This window comes from Malurus melanocephalus, unplaced genomic scaffold (assembly GCF_030028575.1).
Source record: "Malurus melanocephalus ecotype Western Australia unplaced genomic scaffold, MMel_1.1 scaffold_416, whole genome shotgun sequence".
Lineage (NCBI taxonomy): Eukaryota > Metazoa > Chordata > Aves > Passeriformes > Maluridae > Malurus > Malurus melanocephalus.
The window spans coordinates 222,769-246,355 of NW_026623648.1; the positions used below are offsets into that span (position 1 = coordinate 222,769).

At 47.6% G+C, this 23,587-nt stretch overlaps 1 protein-coding gene across 2 annotated transcripts in view; it reads right to left on the reverse strand.

Moving 5' to 3' along the window:
* The window catches only part of PAPPA2 (pappalysin 2), an 89,494-nt gene that overhangs the window by 35,095 nt on the left and 30,812 nt on the right, over positions 1–23,587 (reverse strand). Inside the window, exons 4-13 of one of the 2 annotated variants that reach the window (XM_057379659.1) lie at positions 18,625–18,918; positions 17,527–17,719; positions 15,943–16,064; positions 13,879–14,371; positions 13,230–13,358; positions 12,127–12,218; positions 11,701–11,894; positions 10,438–10,572; positions 7,142–7,277; positions 6,716–6,938 (exon numbers count right to left, since the gene is read on the reverse strand). In XM_057379659.1, the coding sequence (XP_057235642.1) occupies positions 6,716–6,938; positions 7,142–7,277; positions 10,438–10,572; positions 11,701–11,894; positions 12,127–12,218; positions 13,230–13,358; positions 13,879–14,371; positions 15,943–16,064; positions 17,527–17,719; positions 18,625–18,918 (2,011 nt within the window). Of the gene's footprint in view, positions 1–6,715; positions 6,939–7,141; positions 7,278–10,437; positions 10,573–11,700; positions 11,895–12,126; positions 12,219–13,229; positions 13,359–13,878; positions 14,372–15,942; positions 16,068–17,526; positions 17,720–18,624; positions 18,919–23,587 lie in introns of both variants that reach the window. The other variant, XM_057379658.1, reaches the window with a different exon arrangement.

Genomic DNA, 23,587 nt, shown 5'->3' on the forward strand with positions numbered 1-23,587 from the left:
GGAGAGGTTCACTGAGAAATGTCTCCCGTGGGAGGGACCCCACGGCAACGCAAGGGAAGGACTCCTCTCCCTCAGCAGCTGCAGATCGATCCGGTGATGAACTGACCAACCCCACACCCTGAACTGACCAACCCCACACCCTGAACTGACCAACCCCACACCCTGAACTGACCAACCCCACACCCTGTTTCGTTCCTGCTGCTTTGTGCTGTCAGTGGGAAGGGGAGAGGGAGTGGGGAGAAGATCGGTGTCTTTGAGGGTTGTATTTTATTTCTCATTCTCCTCCTCTGACTTTGTTAGTAATAAATTCACTTCATAATTTAAGTAGAGCCTGTTTTGTCCATCAAGCATTTCCTCCCTGTTTCTTATCTCAACTCATGAACCCTTTTGTTAATTTTTTTTTCCTTCACTCTTCTCTGCCCAGTGGCAGTTTTGGGACAGTGAATGAGCAGGTGTTGTGGGTTGCCTGGCTTTTGGCCAGCATTCCAAACCACAACAATAGGGTAGTTATGCATAAGAGATTGATAATTACAGGTCATAACAACAAAATATTTCTTTTTATATACATCACATATATATACACTCATGCACATGTTCCATATGTGTATGTAGATACATTTTAGAAATAATAGAAAKATTTGGGTTAAAATAACTACCTTTCTCTTTGTCCCAAAAGATGAGTAACTGTTAGCACTGTTTTCTCTGTGATTAACAACACCCCTAATCCCACAAATACCCACTAGATTTTATTTTACAAATTATCTGAGACCAATCAGCTCAAGTTCTGAGCAGCTGTACTCAGCTGCTTTATCTATCTTTGAAGTCTGGTACTGCTATTCCAGACCTGAAGAGCAGCTCACATCACTAAAAGCTGTCTGATTTTCCCAAATACATCAATAACCTTAAATATATATATATATCAACCCTACCTACACACATTGCCTTGATTGCTTCCTTTATCAGCATCATCACTGCTATCACTGCTGTTTTTGGGGTCAGGACACTCTTGAGCCTGATGGCGAGCAAGTGCCCTGTGACCTGACCCCATCATGATCCACCTGCTATGGCAGGACTTGGGTAAAATGATGGAACAAATCACAGCTCCCAGCCCCTGGAACATCCTAACAAAGGCTGGACAAGGAAATGGTGCACTTAGCCCAGTTCTGATCTCAGCATGAAGGAGTTCTTTCTGCTTTTGATGATAAATGAAATTCCTGTATCACAGCTGCAAACTCCTTATTTCTGCCCATTTCTGATTTAGGTCATATAAGACGTAGGACAAGCCAATATTTTTTTACTTTTTTTCTGCCTGAAACATCAAAAAAAATTTCCACTTCTAGCCCAGCATCTTTTGAAGCTCAAACTAATGATTTGTCAACAAGATTTTTACAAAATACCAAGGTTTTTCTTCTAACTTATTCCATGTCAGCACAAGCCTGCAAGATGCTCTGGGCTCACCAAGTCCCATAACTTATACATCAAAGAAAGTTTCAGGTCTGGAATCCGTGAAATTCTGCCTAGTGATGGCTCTAACTGCTCCAGAATGGTAAGAACTTTGTTCTAAAATGGGAAAAATTCTTTAAACTAGAGCAAAACTTTTCCTTTAGGATCTTTCATCCTTCTAGACTAAAAGCAGAAAGACACAACTAGCAATGGAGCCAGTGGTGACAAAGCTTGTATGGTAACATCACTTTGTTGTGACAAATCCCAAATTCTGAAAAGCTGAAATTTCATGTTTTACAGCAGTTATTTAATGCAGCACAGAAAATACTGATGGATTGACCCACATCAAACTAAGCCAAATCAAATGCAGTGCAGCTGTCTAAAGTATAACAAATCATCTGTACATTGTTGTAGTGTCTACTCAAGCTTTCAACCCCAAGGTTGCTGCTAGAACAACCCTTATCATCAAATTCCAACTCTTAACAGYGGAAACTTGTAAGTTCTTCTCATGGTGTGAATTTTTGGGGAGAGGAGGGTTATGGGAGATGTTGACAGAAAAGTAAAGGCTTCAGCCAAATCTCCTGAAGTTAAAAGTTGTCATTGCACATACTCTGGTGGAGTCTGGATTAGTAGCACTCAACATCAGTAAGATAAAAGGTGTTTACTCCAATGTGGCCTAGCAAAAGAGAATAGCTAGGAAATGAGCAAAGGTGTTTTGGAAATACTTGGGAATGTCTCCCTTCAGGCGTGTTTCCTGGGAAGGTGAAAGGTCTCACTTTTCCAGTAAATCTGATGGCAACCATTCTTGTGGCAGCAGGCTGCGTGTACAGACCTAACGGTGGTGATGCTTCTTGATTATGATCTGCACTGAGGTTGTCATCTCAMGAAAAGGTGTTTGCTTCTCTACGTGGCTCCCAAAGAAACTTGGCAAAAAAATAACATCCCTGTGACTCATCCACCTCAGAGACAGAGAAAAGGCACCAGTAAGACATCAAATGACCTGCTGGCCCCTCCATACCCCCCAGTGGCAAAGGGGGAAAAAAAAGCATGAGTAGATCAATCTTGATACATTTCCAGAAAGTTTTTTTTTGTTGTTTGCTACACCAAAATAGCTGTATAGAGGCACAGAAAGTGAGGTTGAATGGGATGTCAGGTTTGGTCTAGTCATCTTCCCAACCTGAGCCAGGACACACTGTACCCAAAGAACATCATTATCCATATCTGATCTCCACAGGAACCCACTCTACCTCATTTTCTCATCTTGTCCAGAGGAATTCATTTCTGCRCCACATCACTCACCATAAAAGACATAAAAGTAGCAGAAGGATTTCAAAAGGGAGCTGCAAGCAGAACCCATAGCTGGGCTGCAAGACTTATGATGTAAGATTTAAGGAGCAAAAAAATATTTATCATGACTGAGAGGAGATGGTGAGAGGATCTGACGGCTCTGTATAGACACATTGACACAGGAAAGCTGTCTGCTGGCAGGAGGCATTCAGACCTTTCTGACAAGGATGGAGCAAAAGCAACAACTTTCATCTTGAAATCAGAAGCACCTTCTCAGCAGAGAGGGTTACTGGATRTGAGAATAACATAGCAGGGGAGATGGTGGACTCATCACCTCSTGCAGCTTGTGACAGGAGATAAGAGAACCTTGTGAAGGATGTATTTAATCCAGTTGCTGTGAAAAAGCCCTGTGTCTGTGTATGATACCAGGAAAGGCAGGCAGAATGGGGGAGGCTGGCAGCAGCAGAACACCAAGGGCACTGCTGTCAAACCTGGRGTCTCCCAGTGCTTGCTGCCTTCTTCAATGGACACAGGAAGGACAGAAAGYTTTGTGTGATCCATGTAAGGTCCATGTTGGTAAGAGATCAAAGAATCAAGATCAAGCTCCAGGGCACCACTGGAAGGTGCCCCTTGTGTCAAGGTCAGACAGGAAAGGTGCCTTGCACCTCATACAGTTGCTCATATAACTGTGTCATAACTCACATTCCCTTGATATACCAGGGTCAGCTCTGCTGGGAACAAGTGTGTTASACTGGGTGGCCCTTTCCATGACACCAGCACCCTGTTTCAGACATGTGTTTGACTCAGAATCAAATCTGTGAATAACTTGTCCTGGGAGATACTTTTCCCTAGGCAAGACTGACTTGTCTCGGAGAAAGCAGAAGACATCCTTGAGCATCCCCAAAACCACCCATATAGAGCATTAATCTCAAGAACTTTGCCAGGCTGCAGGGAGCAAATGGAATGAGGCAGTCCATTAAATGGTGCCTGGACCTCCAGGGGTTATCTGTGACACCTTCCAGGTGGACAGTGAAGCCACTAATTTAAATGAATAATAAATTCTACAGAATAGTCTTGGCCACTGTTGCCCATCAGCCAGTCAGGGACGCACAAGAGAAGTGCCAGAGGTCAAGGGGCTTTGATGCTGGAGGAGAAGCACCTCTGGAGGTCTCAAATGCAGAGGTGAGCCCATTCCTCAGGAAAGGCAGTTGTCAGGACCCTGGAAATATAGAATCATTTAGATTGGAGAAGCCCTCTAAGATTGGGTCCAACCAAGCAGTGCCAAGGTCACCACTAAACCATGTCCCCAAGTGCCATATTTGCACATGTTTTAAATCCCTCCAGAGATGGGGACTCCATCCATGGGGCACCCTAGGTCAGAAGCAAAGAATCACCATTTTAAGGTGTCTTACAACCCAAASCATTCTACAGTTYTGTGAAATAAGCATCTCTACCCAGGGTGCCCATAAATCTTCATACCATCACACATACAGCTCATAAATGGATCCTGCATTAATCTGGTGCCTGGAAGAGAGAAAACAAACCAAAGAAAACCTGTTTGGGAAGCAGCACTCTTTGCTGAATAAAGTTTATCAATTGAAAATATGTAAACAACTCCCTCCTACATCTAATTTTCTCTCCCTGACATCCATTTTCCATATGAAAGGAATCCAAACAAGACTCGATGCCTTACACCCACATTTGGGGAGACAGAGGAGGGCACTCACACAGAAGTAAACACACAAAGCAGATTGCTTTTTGCAGCACCTTTCCTGTGAACTCACCTAGGCACTTCCCAGCATACGTGAACATGAAATAAAACACACTAAAAATAACAGCAAGTTAAAAATAAACATAACAGAGAAAACAAAAAATGTTCCCCGGGTTCAGTGTATAGCCCGTACCAAGTCAAACAGGAGGGACTATGGCTCGGTTTAAAAATGCAAAGAAAATTATGAAAGCTGGGAGACTTTGGGTCTCCTGGGTGGAAATTCATTAAAAGTCTGAGTTCTGCTTGCCCTCATAAGGTTGTGATTGAGAGCAGAATGCACAGACAACCCCTGATCTGCTGGCAGAGACAGCCGAGAGGGGTTCCTGGTGAKGGCACTGAGGATACCACACTGCTTTGGTCTGCAAATGCTCTGCCAACCTTCAGCACCTTCAGTGAGTCCAAAAGCAGAAGGCGACCCTCACTTCAAAACAAGTATGCACTTTTCTAGAGTCAAACACCAGTTGCATCCTGACCTGGAGAAAGCTGCATTTCAGCAGCATAAACATGACCTCTGTTTTCCCTAAGCCTGTAAAGAACTCCAGGATTCTTCAAGATGAAAGATGCTACAGGAATACCAAGCTGTCATATATTTATGATTTTAGCAATGAACATTTCTAGGCTGAAGGCAGGAAACCTCACCTCTTTGTTGCTTTTTTACTGTCCTTTCTCAGGTTATTTTGAGAAAGCCCTCACATGCACATTCTGTGTACATGCAAATGGTCGGTTCAACTCYGTGCAGGAAGCACACGGATGTTCTGTGACCTTTTACAGTCAAATGTTTCTCAGTCTCTAAAGATTTTCTATTCCTGGATTTTTACAGGGGATTTCCCCCTCCACAGAGTCCACTTGTTTTTTATACAATGACTTGCTAGCCCTTTAAAATACTGCARTGCATTACTTTTGGAGGTGGAACAGAATTTTAAAATATAATRAAGGGCATATACTTGAATGTTTCCTGACTTAACAGAGGAATATACTTTATTATTAGTGTGGCTACTTGAGGCTGGAAGCCTACCCCTGCCTCTGAATATTCAGGACTTTAATTCTGAAAATCAATACTGTAAATAGAATTTTATACTCTGAAAGTTCTGGGAATCTGATTTACTTCGAGTATTTGCTAAGCATACACATATCCTGCAATTCAGCATATTGCCCACAGGAGCCCACAGGAYGGCAGTGGGAGAAAGAGGAGACATGAGGATCCTGCTGTGCCCCTGGAAAAGGGACACAGCTCAGCGTGYCTTGGCAATATGGGAACTGGGTTGTGCTTCAGCTATAATGAGACTTTTATGAGGAAAACATCTATTTTCCTCTCTATTTGTCCCTATATGGGCATCTCCTCAACCCCAGCCAATGCTCAGCTGTGCCCAGTGAGTCTTTTCCTCCTTGCAGTCACTTCTTAGGGGAAGGGGGAAGGTCTCAAGCAACGAGAATGCAAAATTATTTTAAGGGATGAGAAAATGTAATTGAAAAACCACATCAGTTGGCCAGGACCTTAGAAGCATGTGGGTACATTGCTGTAACAGCTACCAGGAGGAAACACGCTGCATTTCAGGTGAACACTGATCTTTTAATGTAAGGCTGAGAATAATATTTATATACTGACTCACTAAGATTTATGTTTCTGTATAAATCACACATGCACTTTAAAAAAAAAAAAAAAGTAAAAAGCAACTTCAGGATATTCACGGCTTCCAGAACTCTACATAAATCAATTGTACTGCWATTCCATGGGCTTTAAGACAAACACACGCACACACTCATTTGTTATSAGGAGTGTTTGCCCATCCAGGGCCTGAGGAGAGCTTCACCCCCTTCCCCACAGCATGGGGAAGGCTGGGATGGATGGAGATGGAGCTTGTAAAGTAAGCATGGAAGAACCCAAACCTTCAGTCTTAGTAACAACCCCCAGTGATGATAACTTCTCAGCCATTTTCCAAATTCTCTTGGTTTTCCCACCAGGAGACAGTCCTTTAGCGCAGTTTCATTCAGATGCAGAGGCCGTGCACAGAATCTGTTTTTCTGACTTCCCATCCCATCCAGCAAGATAAGCAAATCAAGACTCATGACATCATTATCTCCCACCAACACCTCAAACACCATCTGAGCACAGTCACAAAGCACTCCATGAGAAGGCTCAGAAAAACTCTAGAATTCAAACACAAATTGCCAGAGGAGAGCAGTAACCCTGGAGATGCCCTGAGGTGACCATACCTGTAGCACTGATGGGCACATCTCTCGTGGTGCTGCAGGAGGCAGGTGCTGAGGGGGTCAGAGGAGGCAGGCTGAGCCAAGGTCCGCAAAGCCACCGCCGCAATGCCCACTAGTGCAGAGGAGAAGTTGAGAAGCACMGAAGAAACCTGGAGGGATAAATCCTGCAGGCCACGGGTCACATCGATGATGAGGGGGTTGTGCTGGCACGACAGCCTGTACRTCCCTGTGAGACAGGGCAAAAAAAAACAAGTGACTAGCCCAGCTTCAGGGATTTGCTKTTGGTTCCCATCTGCTCCCTCCACATGCCAACAGAGCAGCCTGGAAGGCAGAAAACCCTGCAGGGGTGTAGGGGACAGCAGTGAGGGATCACAGCTGTGGTGGCAGCTCCAGATGTCACTGTTGGGGTCACAGCCCAGAGTTGCTCACCCAAAGAGTGGTTCCGTCCATCGGTGTCAGTCAGCTGGACAGCAACTGCTGGCTTGTGCTGCTGGCGTGGGACAGTGCCAGAGGAGGCCAGGAAGAGCAGGACAGAGGTGGGCACTGCAGGTCTCTCAAAGCAAACCTAGGAAAGAGGGCAGAAGGCACTCAGAGCAGCTACACCAAATACAGTTTCTTAGATCCCATACAGGCAAGAGAGAGAAYGAGGTAGCACGGTGAGGCAGCAGCAAAAAGTGTAAGGGGTCAGGAACCTTGCAGGGCTGCAAATGAGTGCAAAGGGGAAGGGGAAGGAARGGAACTGAACAGTCTTTTCCCCCCTAACTTCTTTATTTCACYAGCCTTCTCCTCACATATTCAGTCCCACCTCACCATAGATTTACGGCATCTTCACAGCATCCTCATTTGCTACTCTTTGAACTGAGCAAGACCTGGATAACCTCATTCCTGCTCTCCCTTCACCAGGCTCTGGCTTCCACTCCACTGGGCAAATGAGGCACCCAGAGAAAACAGCTATCAGCCTTGCCACCAAAACATTCCCAATAAAAACAAAACAAAAAAAAGGCCCCCTGAAAATACAGAAACCAAAACAAGCCCAAAGAATGTCCCAGTACCCACTAAGACAGCAAACTGTCCACCAGCCAAAACGCAGAAAGATTTGTGAGAAGGCCTTCCCGCTAGGAGAGCCAGCAACTCGCCACTTGTCTACAGCCCTGAAGGCAACTGGAAGCAGCTGGGAAACTCATGGCATCAATCATGGCAGAGCAGATGTTCTTTTGGAAGTAAGAAGATAGAAATGTTTTTCTCCCCCACCCTGGTACCCCTCCCTCACCCCCCTCCAACCAGTGACGAGGTGTGTTTTGATCAAGATCCGCCTGATACGGTGTTTTTGTTGAACACTGGCATGGAGGAAGCTCAGAAATTCGAGGCAAAGGTGTATTTGGAAGGAGGACAAGCCCTGGCTGGCCAGGCACAGCCCAAGGAYAGCCATGCAATCTGTGCTGCCTCCTTGCTCCCTTAGCCAGGGCTTGCTCTGGCTGTAAGGAGTGGACCAGACGGCTCAAATATTTTGGTATTTCCCCCATCTCCCTTGGTGAGACTAGTGGGGGAAGCAGGGAAAGAAACAGGAAAGCAAGAAGGGAGAAAAAGAGAGAGAAGAGCTCACAGATAAGCAGCCCCCAAGACAGAGCTACAGCTGTGAAGTCCCAAGGATCTGGCTGGTTTTAACCCAGCCTTCAAGTGTGGTTCCTCARGGAAAGAGAGGTGTTGGAGAAGGCAGGTGAGGCTTTCCCTAAACTACACATCTTGAGGTGGAGAGTTCAATYTTTCCCTTCCTACATGAGGGCTGACTTGATTAACATCCCAATCCTTTTCAGTACACATTATGTGCTTGGCCACAGCAGGCTATCTTCCTAATTTTCCTCCCTCCCTCTCTCTCCCCCTTTCTTATTTAATTTCCTGCGTTACACATCCTGACTTGCTTACAAGTGATTTTGATGTCTTTCCTCATCAGCTGTATTAAAAACTGAGAACAAAGCATGGCTGGAGATCTGCAAATCCAAATCATAAYGACTCCCACGTGCAGACAGACCCARGGGCATGGCAGATGCTCTGTTTGGTGGCACAGAAACACACACATGTTGCCCCCAACCTAATCACAGTGGTAAAACACTGGCACAAGCTGCCCAGAGTRGCTGTGGRTCCCTGGAAAGATTCAGGAGCAGATGGAAATCCCTGCCCATGTGAGCTAGAAAGCATTTAAAGCTCCATTCCAATCCGAACCACTCCATGAATCTTTGACACAGCCTTTCCCTCGCCCTTCAGCGCTTCAGACACACTGTAGAAAGTGATTCCTACATCTGATGAGCTTCGTGGTGCAGCTCTAACCTGGGTGGCACAGGTGCAATGGCTTTAAAATGGCCATGGGAGTTGGTGGCCACCAAACACCCYGTGCACATGGGTACACGTGTGCACCACCAGCACCATTCCTGYCCAGGCAGGCAGCTGTGCTCAGCAAATTGTCAACAAAAAGCTGTCTTTCCTAACCCAATATGTTACCAATCAGGCCAACTCTTAAGGAAATAAAAAAAAAGAAAAAGAAAAAAAAAAGAAAAAGTGCATATTTATTACTAGTCCATAAATAATTTTATGGGAGGAAAATAATAGCACTCCTAGAGAGAGCACGGAGAACCAGTAATGAAAGTCTTTAGTATAAACATCCATAGAGGAAGAGAACTGACCACAAGCTCCAATAAAACTGTAACATTTTTTAACCCCTGGTGAGAAGGGGAAAGCAGGCTTTCATCTAGGTAAGGCAAAGGAAGGAAGGAGGCATGTTTGTCATGGCCAGAGACTGAAGCCAGAAAGTGGGTTGTGAGCACACAGACAAGGAAGAGAGGGAAAATTACAAAAAAGGTTAAAGGAAATTGTTTTGGAGAGACAGAGGACCTCAGAGCAGTTTATTGASTCAGGTTTGATGATTCACCCAGACGTCTGAGCACCTTGGGAAAGGGGCCTTCTCTAGGGAACCTCGAACACAACAGGGCAAGCTGCTCCTCAGAGCCCARCCTTCCAGCAACACCAGGCAGAAGCCACAAAACCTCTAAACTGTGCCTGTGGTCAGAAACCCAACACTGTAAAAAACCCAGTGACCTCATGTCTCCTCTGTCCCTGTCCTCTACCTGCTGGGACAGAGGGGTCTGATGCTGCCCAGGACAGCCCCCAAGCCCCTGTTGGGCTGCAGGACCAGCATCTTGGGGCACAGAGGTGCCACCTCTGGTGTCATCAGAAGGACTGGTGTCATCCCAAGAAGGATTTGGGGTGCTCAGCAGGACCCCTCAGGATGGCAGAGGATATCCAGCTGSYSTCTGCTGCTCCTCCCAGCTGGGGGAAACAAACACAACTAGCATTTTAAACACAACCAGCATTTTAAACACAACCTGTGCCCACCCTTTGTGGGTGTTAAAGCACAGCTTGACTGCAGGGGAGAGTCAGGAGCAAGTTGTTGGTCAGCCTCGAGGCTTTTCTGTGGATTTTGGTTTCATGCACAGTCCTTCTCCTGGCAATCTGCCCCAGGATGAGTTTGCTGTTCTCAGTAGGAGTGGAGCAACTACGTAAGATCCAGACACAGGTATTTTGGGATTTGCAGAATTCAGTAGGGTATGAAGTACTACACAAGTAACTTTCAAGGCTGCTGCAGGTTACTGGACAGAAAAGGATGGGATTTGTCACCAGTGCTGGATAAAGACAAACAAATCCTTTGTGCCTGACCACACATCCTCACTTACCTTGAGCCAAACTCCCTCATCAGCCAAGAGCATCTTCTCATTTGGGTACAGAGCATTCTCTTCACTGGGAGCACAGGGGAACCAAGCAGCCTGAAAAAGGTCCTTCGGCACCTCGTGAAAGTGGGATTTGCATACCTGTAAGGAGAGATTTATTTCAACCCAGAAAGTTGCAAGGAAAGGAGAGAAAAACAGCACCTACAAAAGCTCAAGGAAGATTCAACAAATGTTGAGCAGGACYCCAAGGTGGCTCCTAGCATGAAGACAGTCAGGATGTGGCTTCCTAAGTGACATCTCACTGTGCCCACACATGTGCACAGAAGGCCTTTGGCATTCTGGAGTGCTGTAAATGTGCTGTTTAAGTATCTCATGGTGTCTGTGGAGCTGAGTAACAAACAGTGAGCCAAGCTGTGAGCTGGTAGGTGAGACCATGGCATCCTGATTTTGGCTGGGCTCATGAGTTACAAAGGTGTGATTAATTTGCCTGAATAACACTCTTCTGTTTCCTTCGATGCCCTGTGGCATCCCAGACATCCCCACAGGCCTGGAAGACAAAACCTGAGAGACACAGGTGCCACTACAGAGGAGCAGATACTTGAGCTGAGGTACCTCATTAGACATATATCTGGGCAGTTTAATCATGCTGCAGGTCTCAAACAGATTTTTCCTCATACTAAGGCACTGGAAACACATGTGTAAAGGGCTAAATGTGATCTCTTTACATATTTCTTGCCTTTCTTCAGCTTGCTAGGAAAGAACATACACACCACGTTAACACTGATCAGGAAAAATCCTCTCCAGGCTATGCTCCAAAGCCTGTATGAAAAATGGGAATTCTCCCATTGATTTTTTCTTGGCTTCAGATCAGAGGGCTTGGGAGCAGCACACATGCTGATGTGTGCGTGATTTCATCCTTTCAGGCCCTGACCTTATAAGGTATTAGACTTACAGGACTTCTTTTAAGCCAACAGTGGGACAAGTCACATGCTTTGAGTAGAGCAGTTGGGATGGGGTGGCCACCATTTAGTGAAATGCATGACTGGGGGAGGTTTCATCCTGCCAGGATGAAATGCCTCTCTGTGAACTGCAGTTCTTGAACTCAGGGACTGATGAGAGAAGAGTGTGGGAAATGCCCAGGTCTTTCACTGACTCCCTGGCTGGGAATGTAGTAATCAATGAACACTTCCAAAGCTGATTTTTTTTGTGCCTTCTCCAGAACAAACTTTGCTGGAAAAGTCCTTTTTTCTTGCCCATGCCTTCACTCACCTTCACAACAGGCTCTCCAGTGACCAAGGAAGCAGGGCAGGACTTTTGATCCTGTTGGGAGGCGTAGGCTYTCACTGCCCACAGATCCACATATCCCTCAGGAGTGTATGGACCACAGTCCAGGATGCTGCTGTTCTTCTCRAAGGGCTCACACACACCATCCCCATCATGAATGTAGCACAGGCTCGGYTCCCCTGCAGGGAGACATGGGATGAGCTGCTTACAAACCAGGCTCCAGGCACACACTTTACAGCTTTGCCTGGTTTTTTCCCACCACAAGGGTCTGACAGGATCCACGGATCACCCCAGCTGCAAATCCAGGTTCTGTTGTGATGGTTGGGCCCTCTGCTCTAAGGAGCAGTGTGAACAATGTTCRGTTTTGGCTCCTGCCTCAAAAGGACCCCATCTCAATCCACTTGCACTCACCAATGCAGTTGAAGCCTTTCTCTTTTTTACACTTCCTGGAACAACCATCTCCATCCAGCAAGTCCCCATCATCACATTCCTCCTCCAGGCTCCTAAGAGGGCAATAGTCAGATGTATTAACACCACCTTTGACTCAACACCCTTTTGCTTCTGTCCAGTTATGAATGAGGACCACTTAATAATCTTGGTTYTATTTCTGCAKAAGKGGTTCAAAAGGAAGAATCACACAYGGAATTAGATAGAAAAAACACCTARCCAGGGGGAAAAAASAGATTGAAATCATGGCATGTGGGAGCAGRCATGGTTGTACTGTGACTTTCCCATAAGACCTGAGGCAAGAACTATGGGAGAATGGAAGAAGTAGAGAACTAAGCATCAAGAAGACTTMTTGCTGAAGAAAGCAAGTATATTGAAGAGGGCAGAAGATTCTGAAGTGGGGCTGGGGTTTCAGTGGGAGCTGGAGAGGAGGCAGGAGAAGGGAGAGAAAGAAGGTTCCTCTCTCTTTCCCTTTCCTCACATTGCTAAGAAAACTGGTTTCAAATGAAAATGATTCCGAGAAAGTGATCCTGGAAGTTGAGGTCTAAAAAGTTAAAATATGGAAATTTGAGGTAATTATTTCCTAGGCAGAGCAGGTGAAGCATTGGGCTCTCCCAGTGTAGAGCTGGTGCACCCCTCATTATTTTGGGTCTCTGAGCAGAGACTGAACAGCTCTCTGAAGACACTGCATCCTGTGGGACTGTGCTTGTTGCAGAACTTACTTCTGCAGGGCCCTGTGCAAAAAGTTATATTGCCTGCTTCCAGAGGCAGATCCTCTGGAGCAGCTCACTGAGATGGGCCAGAACCCAAGCACTGAAGTCAAGAACAAAGGATGTTCAGGTTGGACCCCTCATGCAGACCATGCCTCCCAAAAAGTCTATCTCCATCTCCTATGCACATAGCATTTTACAAAACACAAGTTCTACAGCTCAGTCTGCTGGAGGGATTCAGTGCAGTGCCTGCAGCCATGAATCCGTGAGTGGAGGACCCACCTGCTGCTTCACTTTGGGGCAGGATGACTGACAGCTTGAAGAACCTCAGCTGAGGGTTTGAGTTTTTCAACTTACGTGGTCACCTTCCCATCCCCGCAGTAGGGTGCTCCATGCTSATGGATGAGCGGTGGGGAGGCTTCTCCAGAGGTTGTCCCAGAGACCACCTGCACCTGATAGCGGTACACCTGCCCTGGTGTTACCTCCCTGCAGGAACAGAGACAATTTGAGAGGGAACATCTGCAACATTGAGGTTTGCTCACCACTACAGATATTACGTGCATGTCCATGCAGTATCACAGTCTGATGTGTCTTCATCCTCTGCCAGAGGTAGAAGAGCGGGAAGAGAGTCTCTTTTAGGTCACACTGCTTATTTYCCAAGGGTCTGAGCTGGGGAGCAGTGCCATTAGCTTGTGTTGATGGGGAAAACGTCGCTTTATTGATTGTATCAATGGGGAAAATATAATTTTACATTTTGGTCAGGAAAATGTTTGTGGGTTTAATGAGCTCCTTCTAGTTAACCTGAGCTCATGGACAGGGGTTGTGCTAGCAAGATGGGTCTTCCACAAGCTTCCTTAATTGCACTGGACGCAGTAATTCCCAGAGCAGGGAGACAGAAGGTAAAATAAACCAGAAGAAAAACCATCCAGGGATTCAAAGAGACAAGACAGCAGCAGGTAAATCACCCCTGAGCCAGCCACCCACGGCAGAGCAGCCCCTGACTCACGTGTCGATGAAGTGGCGCTGTGGCTGCAGYGGGGTGACAGGGGACCCATCTGCAAACGGGGGGTCACGGAGCACCTGGTACTGGATCAGCCTGCAGGCCGAGCACAGGGMGCTGCGGGGCACCGAGCTCAGCAGGGCTGTGTCTATCTCCATCCGCTCRTCAAAGGTGTAGATTTTAACTCCAGACATCTTTTTAGGGATATTGAGCTTCACAGTAAAGGGGATGTCACAGAAGGTGTCCAGGGGACCCAGGTGGATGGACTCGCCCTGCTCTGTCAGGATTTCAATGTTGGACAGTGCCTTGGGATAGCCCGTGGAGAGGTAGGTGGTCCAGATGGTGAGGGAGTCGGGGTAGACGGGGTGCAGGAAGCGCAGCTCCAGGATGCAGCCGTCGGGCTGGGGGCACGGCACTGTCATGTTCATGTCGTACAAGTGCAGCTCYGGACTCCAGGCCTGCAGACTGGGCTCACAGGGCTGATCCACATCAGGGGGACCTGATGGAACAAGGAGGAAGCTGGTGAGAACCAGGAGACAGCTGATTTCACAGGGTGGTGATCCTCCCTGTCGGTGCTTACGCATCTCTGGGCTATAACTGCAACCCCCATGTGGGATTGCACCCAACACAGACATGTCCCAGAGCTGGTAGCATCTGCTCTGCCCATCCAGGAAAGCAATAATCCCCACTGGTCTCCCAGCTTCTGGGCATGTGCACATATGCACAAAGCTCAGCAGATGTGGTGYCTCACAGCCCTCTCAAATGGGGCCAACAGTATCCACACTGCAGCTGGACACAGTGCCAAGATCTAGGAACAGTTAGAGAATAACTAACTGACACAGTTAAGGAACACAAAGACATGTTCTCTGTAGCCTCACGGATGCAGAAGGTTTGCCAAAGGCACCTGAATGCTCCAGGCAGAGATGAGAGTGTAGCTTTGTACAAGCACGTGCTGGAACAGGTCATAGGCAGGAAGGGACCAGGTTCAAAGCAGGGAAGCAGCTCTGGGAGGCTGTTCTTCCAGAAGAACCTTGAGAACAGTGCCCAGGATAACCTCAGAGCACCAACCTGCCTCCTCTGATGGTGGATGAGCAATGGTGGACTCACCATGAGATGGTGGACTCAGCAAGAGAAATGTAGCAGTGGGCATCCAGACCCAGAAAGGATSACTGGAATTTACCATTCTGTACTAGAAATACCCTCATCTTCATTAGCCACTGGAAGCATTTTTTAGGGTCCAGCACCAATTCAAAGCCTTCACCATTTAATACAAGTGTAAACGTTTCTAAAAGCCACAAGCTCTCTCTTTTTATCAGAACAAACAYGCAYTTGTGRYAACTACAGACACACAGAACCACRTCCTCWGGCTCTGCATGGTTCAGCAGCAGATTAKGCACCTCACACAGCTCCCAGGATCAGCTCCCATGGTCTCCTGCCTCCTTTGCCCTGCTCTTGGAGGAGCTGAGGCAGCAAGAAAAGCCCAACAGTTCCTATGGCAGTTGTGCAACCCTGAAAATCACCACCATGCCCACAAGGTGGGTCTCTAMACCAACATCTAGGTCTCGGCACAAGAGAGGATGTCATGCCCTGCTGCTACTGGCTTTGGGCAATTCCAGGGAGGAATGGACTGCCCAAATCATACTCAGTGGGACTCAGCACAGAGCTCCTCTTGCTCTCTTTGGGCAAGACTACCTTAAAGTCTGTGGAAGTCCTTGAGGTTTTGAATGAGGTTCCAAGATCTATATTTTAAGACTGATTTCAGTTAAATACTCCTCCCTTTGGTCAGTATCTCTCAACAACACCTGTTTGAACAATGATTTGGGTTCATACTGGCGTGCCAGTTGGTTTTTCCAAAGCCAGTTGGTTTGTCCAAAGCCAGTTGGTTTGTCCAAAGCCAGATGGTCATTATGAGGTTTCTCTTGGGCACCAAGAAATCCTTCCTTCACTACTGAACCCTTGCAAAGGGAGGACAACTGATTCTCTAAAAGAAAAAAAAACAACAATTTTTTTCCTGTCCCAGCAAGATTCTCTCTGGGGATTCTCAGATAGGAAAAGAGAAGAGACATTTACCTTCTGCTTCTTCTGGGGTCCAGTAGCCAGAGGAATCGCAGACCCGAGGGGAAGAGGCCTGGTGCACATACTGATGGAAGGTGCCATCCTCAGCACAGCTGTCACAGAGCGTGTCCTGCTCCCTGCTGACAGAGCACAGACACCGGCATGGCTCAACAGGACCAGGAAACCAGGAAACCCACAGCAGTCCAGGTAGTTGGAAAAACAGAGCTAACATCTCCGAAACTCCCTGCATATATAATCCTATTTGGAATAAGCTTCTTCAAAGTCAGGGAAATAAGAGTGGCCATGGGATGGGCTGGATTTAATCTCTCCTCTCCTCCATGCTCTGTGGGTAGTCTAGTTCTCCATGCTCTGTGTCTCTGCCCCACCAGTCAGAGCTGACAGACCCCACAGTTCCCTGAGCAATACCCCTGGATAGGGTGGGTGCAATTAAGGCTCTCTTTGCTAAACCCAGAGTCAGGTTTTGGCTTTCAGCATTATTGGAATAGAAACCAGTCACAATAATGTCAATTCCTGTGCTCTCCAGGAAAGATAAAGACACTTTTCTGTAATAAGGGCCAGCTTTCCTTGACCAGTTTATCTCAGGGGATGCCGGACTCCCACAGTAGATCAGCTCCTGAGCTAGTTATGAGTGACAACTTGGGATGGTTTCCCTTCTAGACACATGTTTTCCTGCTCCAAATCACTTAATTTCCAAAAAAACAATTTATTCGGATGACTCAAGGCTACCCAGCACTCAGAGCCTCTCCTGTCTGTGGGTGGCATGCATGTGCTCTTGTTACCCCTGAGCAAAARGCCCACTGTAGAGAGCACCCATTCTTTGAAAAGTCAGCAAACACTGACCCAGTAGTGCCCCAGCCACCATCAAACAGAATTCATCTTTTAATTATAAGAGGCAACTTTATGAAGCATCTTCAAAACAAGTTCATAGCTCTTTATGTAAGTGTTTATGGTCCCATAAGAAAAAAAAAGTTTCACCACCTAAAACCTGGTGCAAACTGAAATGTTTTAGTAAGAGGGGCTGCTGAATAGAGACACTGGTGGTGTGTCCAGGTCTTGGTGGCTCCCTTGGTGGGGAGAAGACAGACAGCTACACAACATTCATGCCCATGCAGTCACCAGCCAAACAACTCTGGCTCCTTGGCATCATTTCTCTGGCTTGAAACGTTTCCTGACTTACCCCCAGTTAGCTGCACTGTGAGTCCACGACAGCGCTGGGAACAAATTCCAGCTCTTGYGGTTCGAGCTCCCTGCCTTAACCACAAGGCTGCATTTCCTCTTGGTAAATAGCTACTTTATACAATAAGTGCTAAATGAAGGTCATTTTTCACTCCCAGATTGCACTCTGGGGTTTCAGAGCTGGCTTTGCCTCCCGATGCTCTTTGGCCTCCCCTCCCAGCACCCTGCCAGTGGGAAGCTTGCAGAAGAGAAGAGCCCCTCTGCCAGGGGGCCATCACAGCAGCCTGGTTCTTGTGTCTGAGGGCTGTGCTGGAAACCACCAGGGTGGGAAGGGGATTGGGGGTCCACACCACTGAGAGATCCCCTGTCCCTTCTAGACCATCACCAGCACGGGATGCTCACCTCTCGTGGATGACACCGCTGATGGGAGGCAGCCAGTAGATGCTGAGGGAGTCCTGTGTCTGCCCGGTGACCATGGGAGGGATCGGGATGGGCGCCGGCTTCTTGCTGTGGCCCCAGTGCCGGTACACCAGGTCCAGGTAACAGTGCATGCGGGCCACTTGGTTGGGGGTGAAGCTGTTGGTGCACTCATCATCTGGGGACGAGAGAGACCGGGCTGAGGGTGAGGGTACACCAACATGCATCCCTCCTCCTGGCCAAACTTTTYTGGGAGGGCTGGGAGGCAGCAGCGTGTTGCGGCTCTGCTGCCGGGCTCTTTGGTGTCGTGTGTCCCCAAAGCCACAAGATGGCACTGCCTCAGCAGCTCCATGTCCCTGCACCCGGCAGCACCAGCGGGGACACCTGGGCAGTGCCACCGCCCGCACGGCACCGCGGCAGGGGCAGGAAGGGCAGGGAATTGCTCCCCAGGCTTTGGGTCTGCTGGTGTGCCAGGAGAAACACCAGCCCCCTGTGGCATGCCTTTGGGAATCACGCCAAAGGGCTCAGGAGGTCAATAATTAACAACACCACCACCAATAATAACAATAATAACAATAATGACAACAATACCACCAATAATAACAACAACAACACCAATAATAACAATAATAACAACACCACCACCAATAATAACAACAACACCAATAATAACAATAATAACAACACCACCAATAACAACAACAACAACAATAACAACAATAACAACAATAACAACAATAACAGCAATAATGACAACAACAACACCAATAATAACAATAATAATAGTAATAAAAGTAATAGCTTCAGGACTGGAGAACAAAGGCACACACACAGACAAGAGCAGCCTTGGTGCATGTCCAATGACCCACTGGCAGGAAGGGAAGGATAGATAGAAATAGCCTGAGGGAAAAAAAAGGGGTTAAGAAGTTACTGCAAGCACTGCCTGCCACATCCCAACGCACCAGGAGGGACCACATTGGTTAGGGAATGAGAGAAGGTACTACTGRTAGAGGTGGAAGGGAGAGAAACCCAAGTTTTAAGGAAGATCCCCACTTGTGACTGCCAGCAATGATTGTTTGTTACCTGTGTAACTCATGTAGTTGTTGAAGGGCGTCCCCGTGAAATGTGTCTGGCCACAGGTGTCATTGGTRGGGTCTGGATCCCGACAGAGTTTACTCTTTGGGGTGGGGGCAGTGTCAGCACACAGGTCTCCAGTCTCCATAGAYGGGGTGGTCTCCCTGCAGGGATCATCACAAGATTCCCGCTCGCTCACTCCCTTAAAGACATGATAGAGCCCCAGGATGTGTCCCACTTCGTGGATCATGGTGTTGGTGTGGCCGTGCATACCGTAGTAAGCGGGGTTGAGGACAACTCCACCTGGAATTGCAAGTACAGAGAGCATCATTCCAAGAAAGGGATAGTGGGCATCTGTCATTACTCACCTGTGACAGGTAAAACTCCTCTCWTTATGCTTCCAGGCCACAGATGAGGGATCAGATGGAGACCTAAAGATGGACCTATTCAGCCTGCTGTAGGATAGCAAGAGGCTCCTTTGCTCTCTTGGATTGGAATGGGGTGGGTGGTTTTTTCTCCCCCTCCTGCCACATTATTCCCCCTTTAACATCTTCAATCATTTCAGCTACCATTTCCCTCTGAGTCTTTTTGCATATTTGTAATTTTGTGTCCGCTTTGGATCACACAACTCCACATGAGGTTCGGAGCCAGGGCATCAAAACGAGCTGTGCTGTGACTTTACAGGGATCACCTTTTGAATCAAAGGAAAGTTCCTGGCCTAGACAGGTGTCTAAGACAAGCCAGCTTCCAAGGCAGGTGAGAATAACCTGGCAGGTGAGGTGTTGAGCAAATTCCCAACACACTCAGCCAGCTCCAGCCCAAATCCATATGGAGCTTTAAGCTCACTGCCTCCAGCCCCTGCTGAGAAACAACCCTTATTGCTTCAACTTCCAAACCAGGCTGAGGGGTGAAAAAAAAAATCTCATCAGGTGCTATTGAAATCCACTAAGCTTCTACCACAAACCCGACTTGAATTCAGTGTATTTTAGAGTGGGATTTCCCAAGACAGAGCTTCTGAAGATCCCTTCCTCCCCTTCAGAGGGGTGTGCACATGAGCAAGGTGCACCAAATGAACCCAACTAGATCCTCACAAACCATCACAAAGCTGCTCTTCTTTACTSAGGCACCCCAACTCCTGACTCCAGGGGACACAAAGGGGCAGTTCATGTCCAGGCACAAATCTTGTCCCCCAGAAACTGCCCCAGAGCTGCCACCTCATACTGAGAGCAACAGCATGGAACCGGACAGGGCTCCCGATGATCCTGTCCTGAACTGACCCATGGCTGCAGGACAAGTTGCTTTTCCTCTCCTGCGAGCCCATCTGTGATGGGAAGAACAAGGATCAAGGATATTGGCAAAAGCCAGGTGGAACAGAGCCTTCCCTTTGCTCACTGCCAGCACCTCCAGCTCCCGACCTGAGGTGCACACCCTGTACTGGTGCCTCTGTACTGCATCTGCTAGGAAACCATCCACAGAAGATGCTCAAAAAAAAAAAAAAATTAAAAATTGCTTCGCTGGCCTCCTTTAATTTGCCTCCTTTATTTTGTCCAGATCCAAAACTCTTTGGAATTTCTGCATTTTTCGCCCTGTTTTGAGGTTGTTCACTGCCCATTTCCCCCCTTTTTCTTTTCTCATTTTCATGCTCTGTCCACTTTTCCATGCTGCCTTACAGTGGAGGAGCAAGGGCTGGGGAGCATCAACAAGACAGGGGTGCTAAAAGCAGATTCCAGCATGTGCCCAGGCTGACTCCAGGCAACTCCTCCATGTCTTGGGAGGCTGTTTTTACACAACTTCTTTTAATCCAGACAGCTTGGATGGCAGTGTGGTGAATAGTTGGCTCCGGCACAGCTTGCTYCCTCCTTTGCAGGGCCCTGGAGGATTTATTGTGCCAGCTACCTCACRGCAGAGCCTCTGCTACTGCATCTCTGCTGATGATCACTGCCCTGCCAGCAGAGTCAGAGCTGGCAGGTGGCCACAGTGTGATCCTGTCTCCAGCCACATAGACTGCTTGAAATCTGCTCCTGGATCAGCTCCGTGCGCTACCGGACTGCCTCATGTCCTCGAGTACAGGGCATTCCTTCCAAGAGAGGGTTTTCTGCAGATCACAGTGTCCCTGGCAGGACACCAGCAGGTCTGGGACTCCTCTGGGGGAGCCATGCTGAGTGAACACGGAGTTGGGGGCTTGAAAGGGACCTTCAGAGATGCCCTAAGAAATTCTCCCAAGCCCTTCCAACAAGGGGTGAAGAAATAAGGGTGTCATCTTCTGTGGAGCATCCTGTGTGTGGCCCATGGAAGGGCTGAGAGGCACCACAGACCTGTCAAGTGGCACCATTTCTTAGCTCAAAATTCATGTTTATTGCTCTTCCTTCCCACAGCGTGGATCTTCTGCCCAGGGCTTGAGGCAAAGGATGGGTCACAAAGTAGCTGCATTCCCTTTCTCCCCAGTTGTGAGACAACAGAACAGAGGACTTTGCATCTCCTCAGTCAGCTGTTTACCCTTTAGTGCCTGGAGATGGCTCACACGAAGGTACAGAGATTGAAAAATCCTTTTGGGAMCTTCATGTTGTTTTCTGTCAACTCTTAGGCTTCTGGTAGCCATCACCATCTCAACAGCCGCCCTGGTGAATGCTCTAGAGAGCAAAAAGCATCCCATTGATGCCAGTGGGCACCAATAGGGAAAAAAAGCTGCTTCTCATTTCAGTCAAAACATGGCATGAGAGAAGAAAGAATAGAAAGAAAAGACATCTCTTCAGCCAAACTCCAGCCTGAGCAAGGTGGGGGGTGGGGGGGCTGCTGCCCAAAGGTCTGAAAGGAGGAATGTGCACATRGAAAGAAAATAGTGCTCATAAACAAGTAAATGAGATGGGAAAGCCCTGCATGCATCCTGCAGCAGTAACCACAGGGAAAGGGGCTGACACCAGGGGCACTGGGGGCCCTGTGRCCAAGCAGCCCTGTGGGCAGAAACCCAGTGCTCTTCCCATGTGGTGGAATAGATGGAATTCTAGTACAGGGAGGCAGAAAACTGTCACAGAAGAGAAATGCCAAGGCTGGGATACCTTGTCCCCTCCCCTCCTCTCTGCTGGCTTCCCCTATCCCGTTCCTCCCCCGCACTCCACAAGGATGATCATATTTTTAGTACTCGTTTTAACAGCTAATTAAATGGCAGAATTAGAAACATCATGAGAACTCTGCCTTCCAGAACATCCCTATCCCTTCATTCCCTGTCCCCACTGCTCCCTGAGGAGTTGGGAGAGCTCCCAGCTTTGGACCGGGAAGTTCTTCCCCTCTGCAGGATCCTGGCTGTGATGGCAAGATGTGGAATTGTTCATAACATCCCAACAGGACCACCCTCCCCTCTCTCTCTACTGCAGATCAGACAGTCCCTGCTCACCCCTGCCTCCTCCTGCTCTGGGAGCTGGACTAAATTGGGCTTTCAGTGCCTGAGAACCAGCTCAAGGAGGCTCACAAGGTCAGCATTTACACAACAAAGCTAAAAATTTCCATGTTCTGTGTGATATCAAGGGGGTCCAGCACTCCAAGGCAGGTGAATCAGACACTTCTTTGGATTTGTTCACCCAGCCAAGTCCAGGTGGCTGGAAGGCCTCAGGTGCGGCCTCACAACACCTTGTCCCTCCAGGCTAGACCTACCTGCTAATGTCCCCAAGGCAAAACCTCCACTGTGATCAAGCAACACGATATAAATGTGCCCAGCAGCACAGTGAATGATTGGTGCTGGTGTGGATGGTGCTTCTCCTTCACTCACACAGCCCTGGAAGCTCCTGCTCCCTAGACATTCCCTGCTACAAGCCAGGAACAACGGCATTGCTGAAGGACTCCTCAACCTGTTCCTAGGTCAGGGCTGTCCCAGGGGACATTCTCAAGCAACCACAGGAGCTTTGAACAGCAAAGCACAAAGCTGAACCTGCGCTGCAGGGCCAGTGCTCCCCAAGCACTGAGTCACAGCAGTAAATGGAACAAACGCATGACAGTTAGTCAGACAGGAAGATGGCCAGTGCCTAAGGTACCTCGGGTGGAAGGGCTGGCCTTCCTTCAGGATTCACTGACCTCTGCCAGATATATGAGCTGGCCTCAGCTTATATAACTGCAGAAAGTATTTATAACATCAAGTGTTCACAATTGCCTTGCCTTCCCACCATGTTTATGCAGTTCACAGGCAGCTACACACGAAGTTTAAAGCATCTGCTTTATTACATTGCTGGGTTTTTTGAACAAAGCTTTCCGCCACAGAAAGCTAAGATTTGGGTGGGTTTTTTTAAAGAGGTTCTTTGAGCCTTTCTGATTTGTAGTTAAAGAGATTTACTTTTAAGTTCTCAGAAAACTCATTCCAGACTCCAAGAAACCCAAATTTGCGAAGAACTCACTGTGATTATGGTGGAAAGACTGAGACAGACAGTATGGTCACAGGGAGTGGTGCAAACAGACCTGAGACCTTCYACCTCTGCTGCTGGCTGGCAGCAAGCTGTCTCTGTCCAGGGGCTCCACAGCAGCTGATACACTCTACACAGAAATTTCATAGACCACTTCACCCTCTCCACGACAGCAATTATCTTCATTGAAATTACCTGCTGCTGGCTGTATTATTGGTAAACTATGGCTGCCTGAAAATCAAATTTCCTCAGGAAAAAAAGTCTGGAGGAGGGCAACAGAACTGTAAGTAACCAGCATAGGAATAGTCATATAATTTCTGGTAGCCCAAACAAGCATTATGAAGAGAACACAAAATGCAAAGTTCACTGAAGAGTTCCAGAAGGTGATGACACCAACAGGAAGGTGAGGAGGACCCTCTTGATAAACACACTCAAAGATCATGAAGAAATTATTTATATGGAGTTCAAAATCCAGATGGCAGATTATACAAATTCTAGAGAAGAACCGATGGAGAACAATAAGTTTATTGATCTTTGAGCTGAGGCAAAGTATTAAAATAGAAGAAGGGAAGGCAATTTGAGAA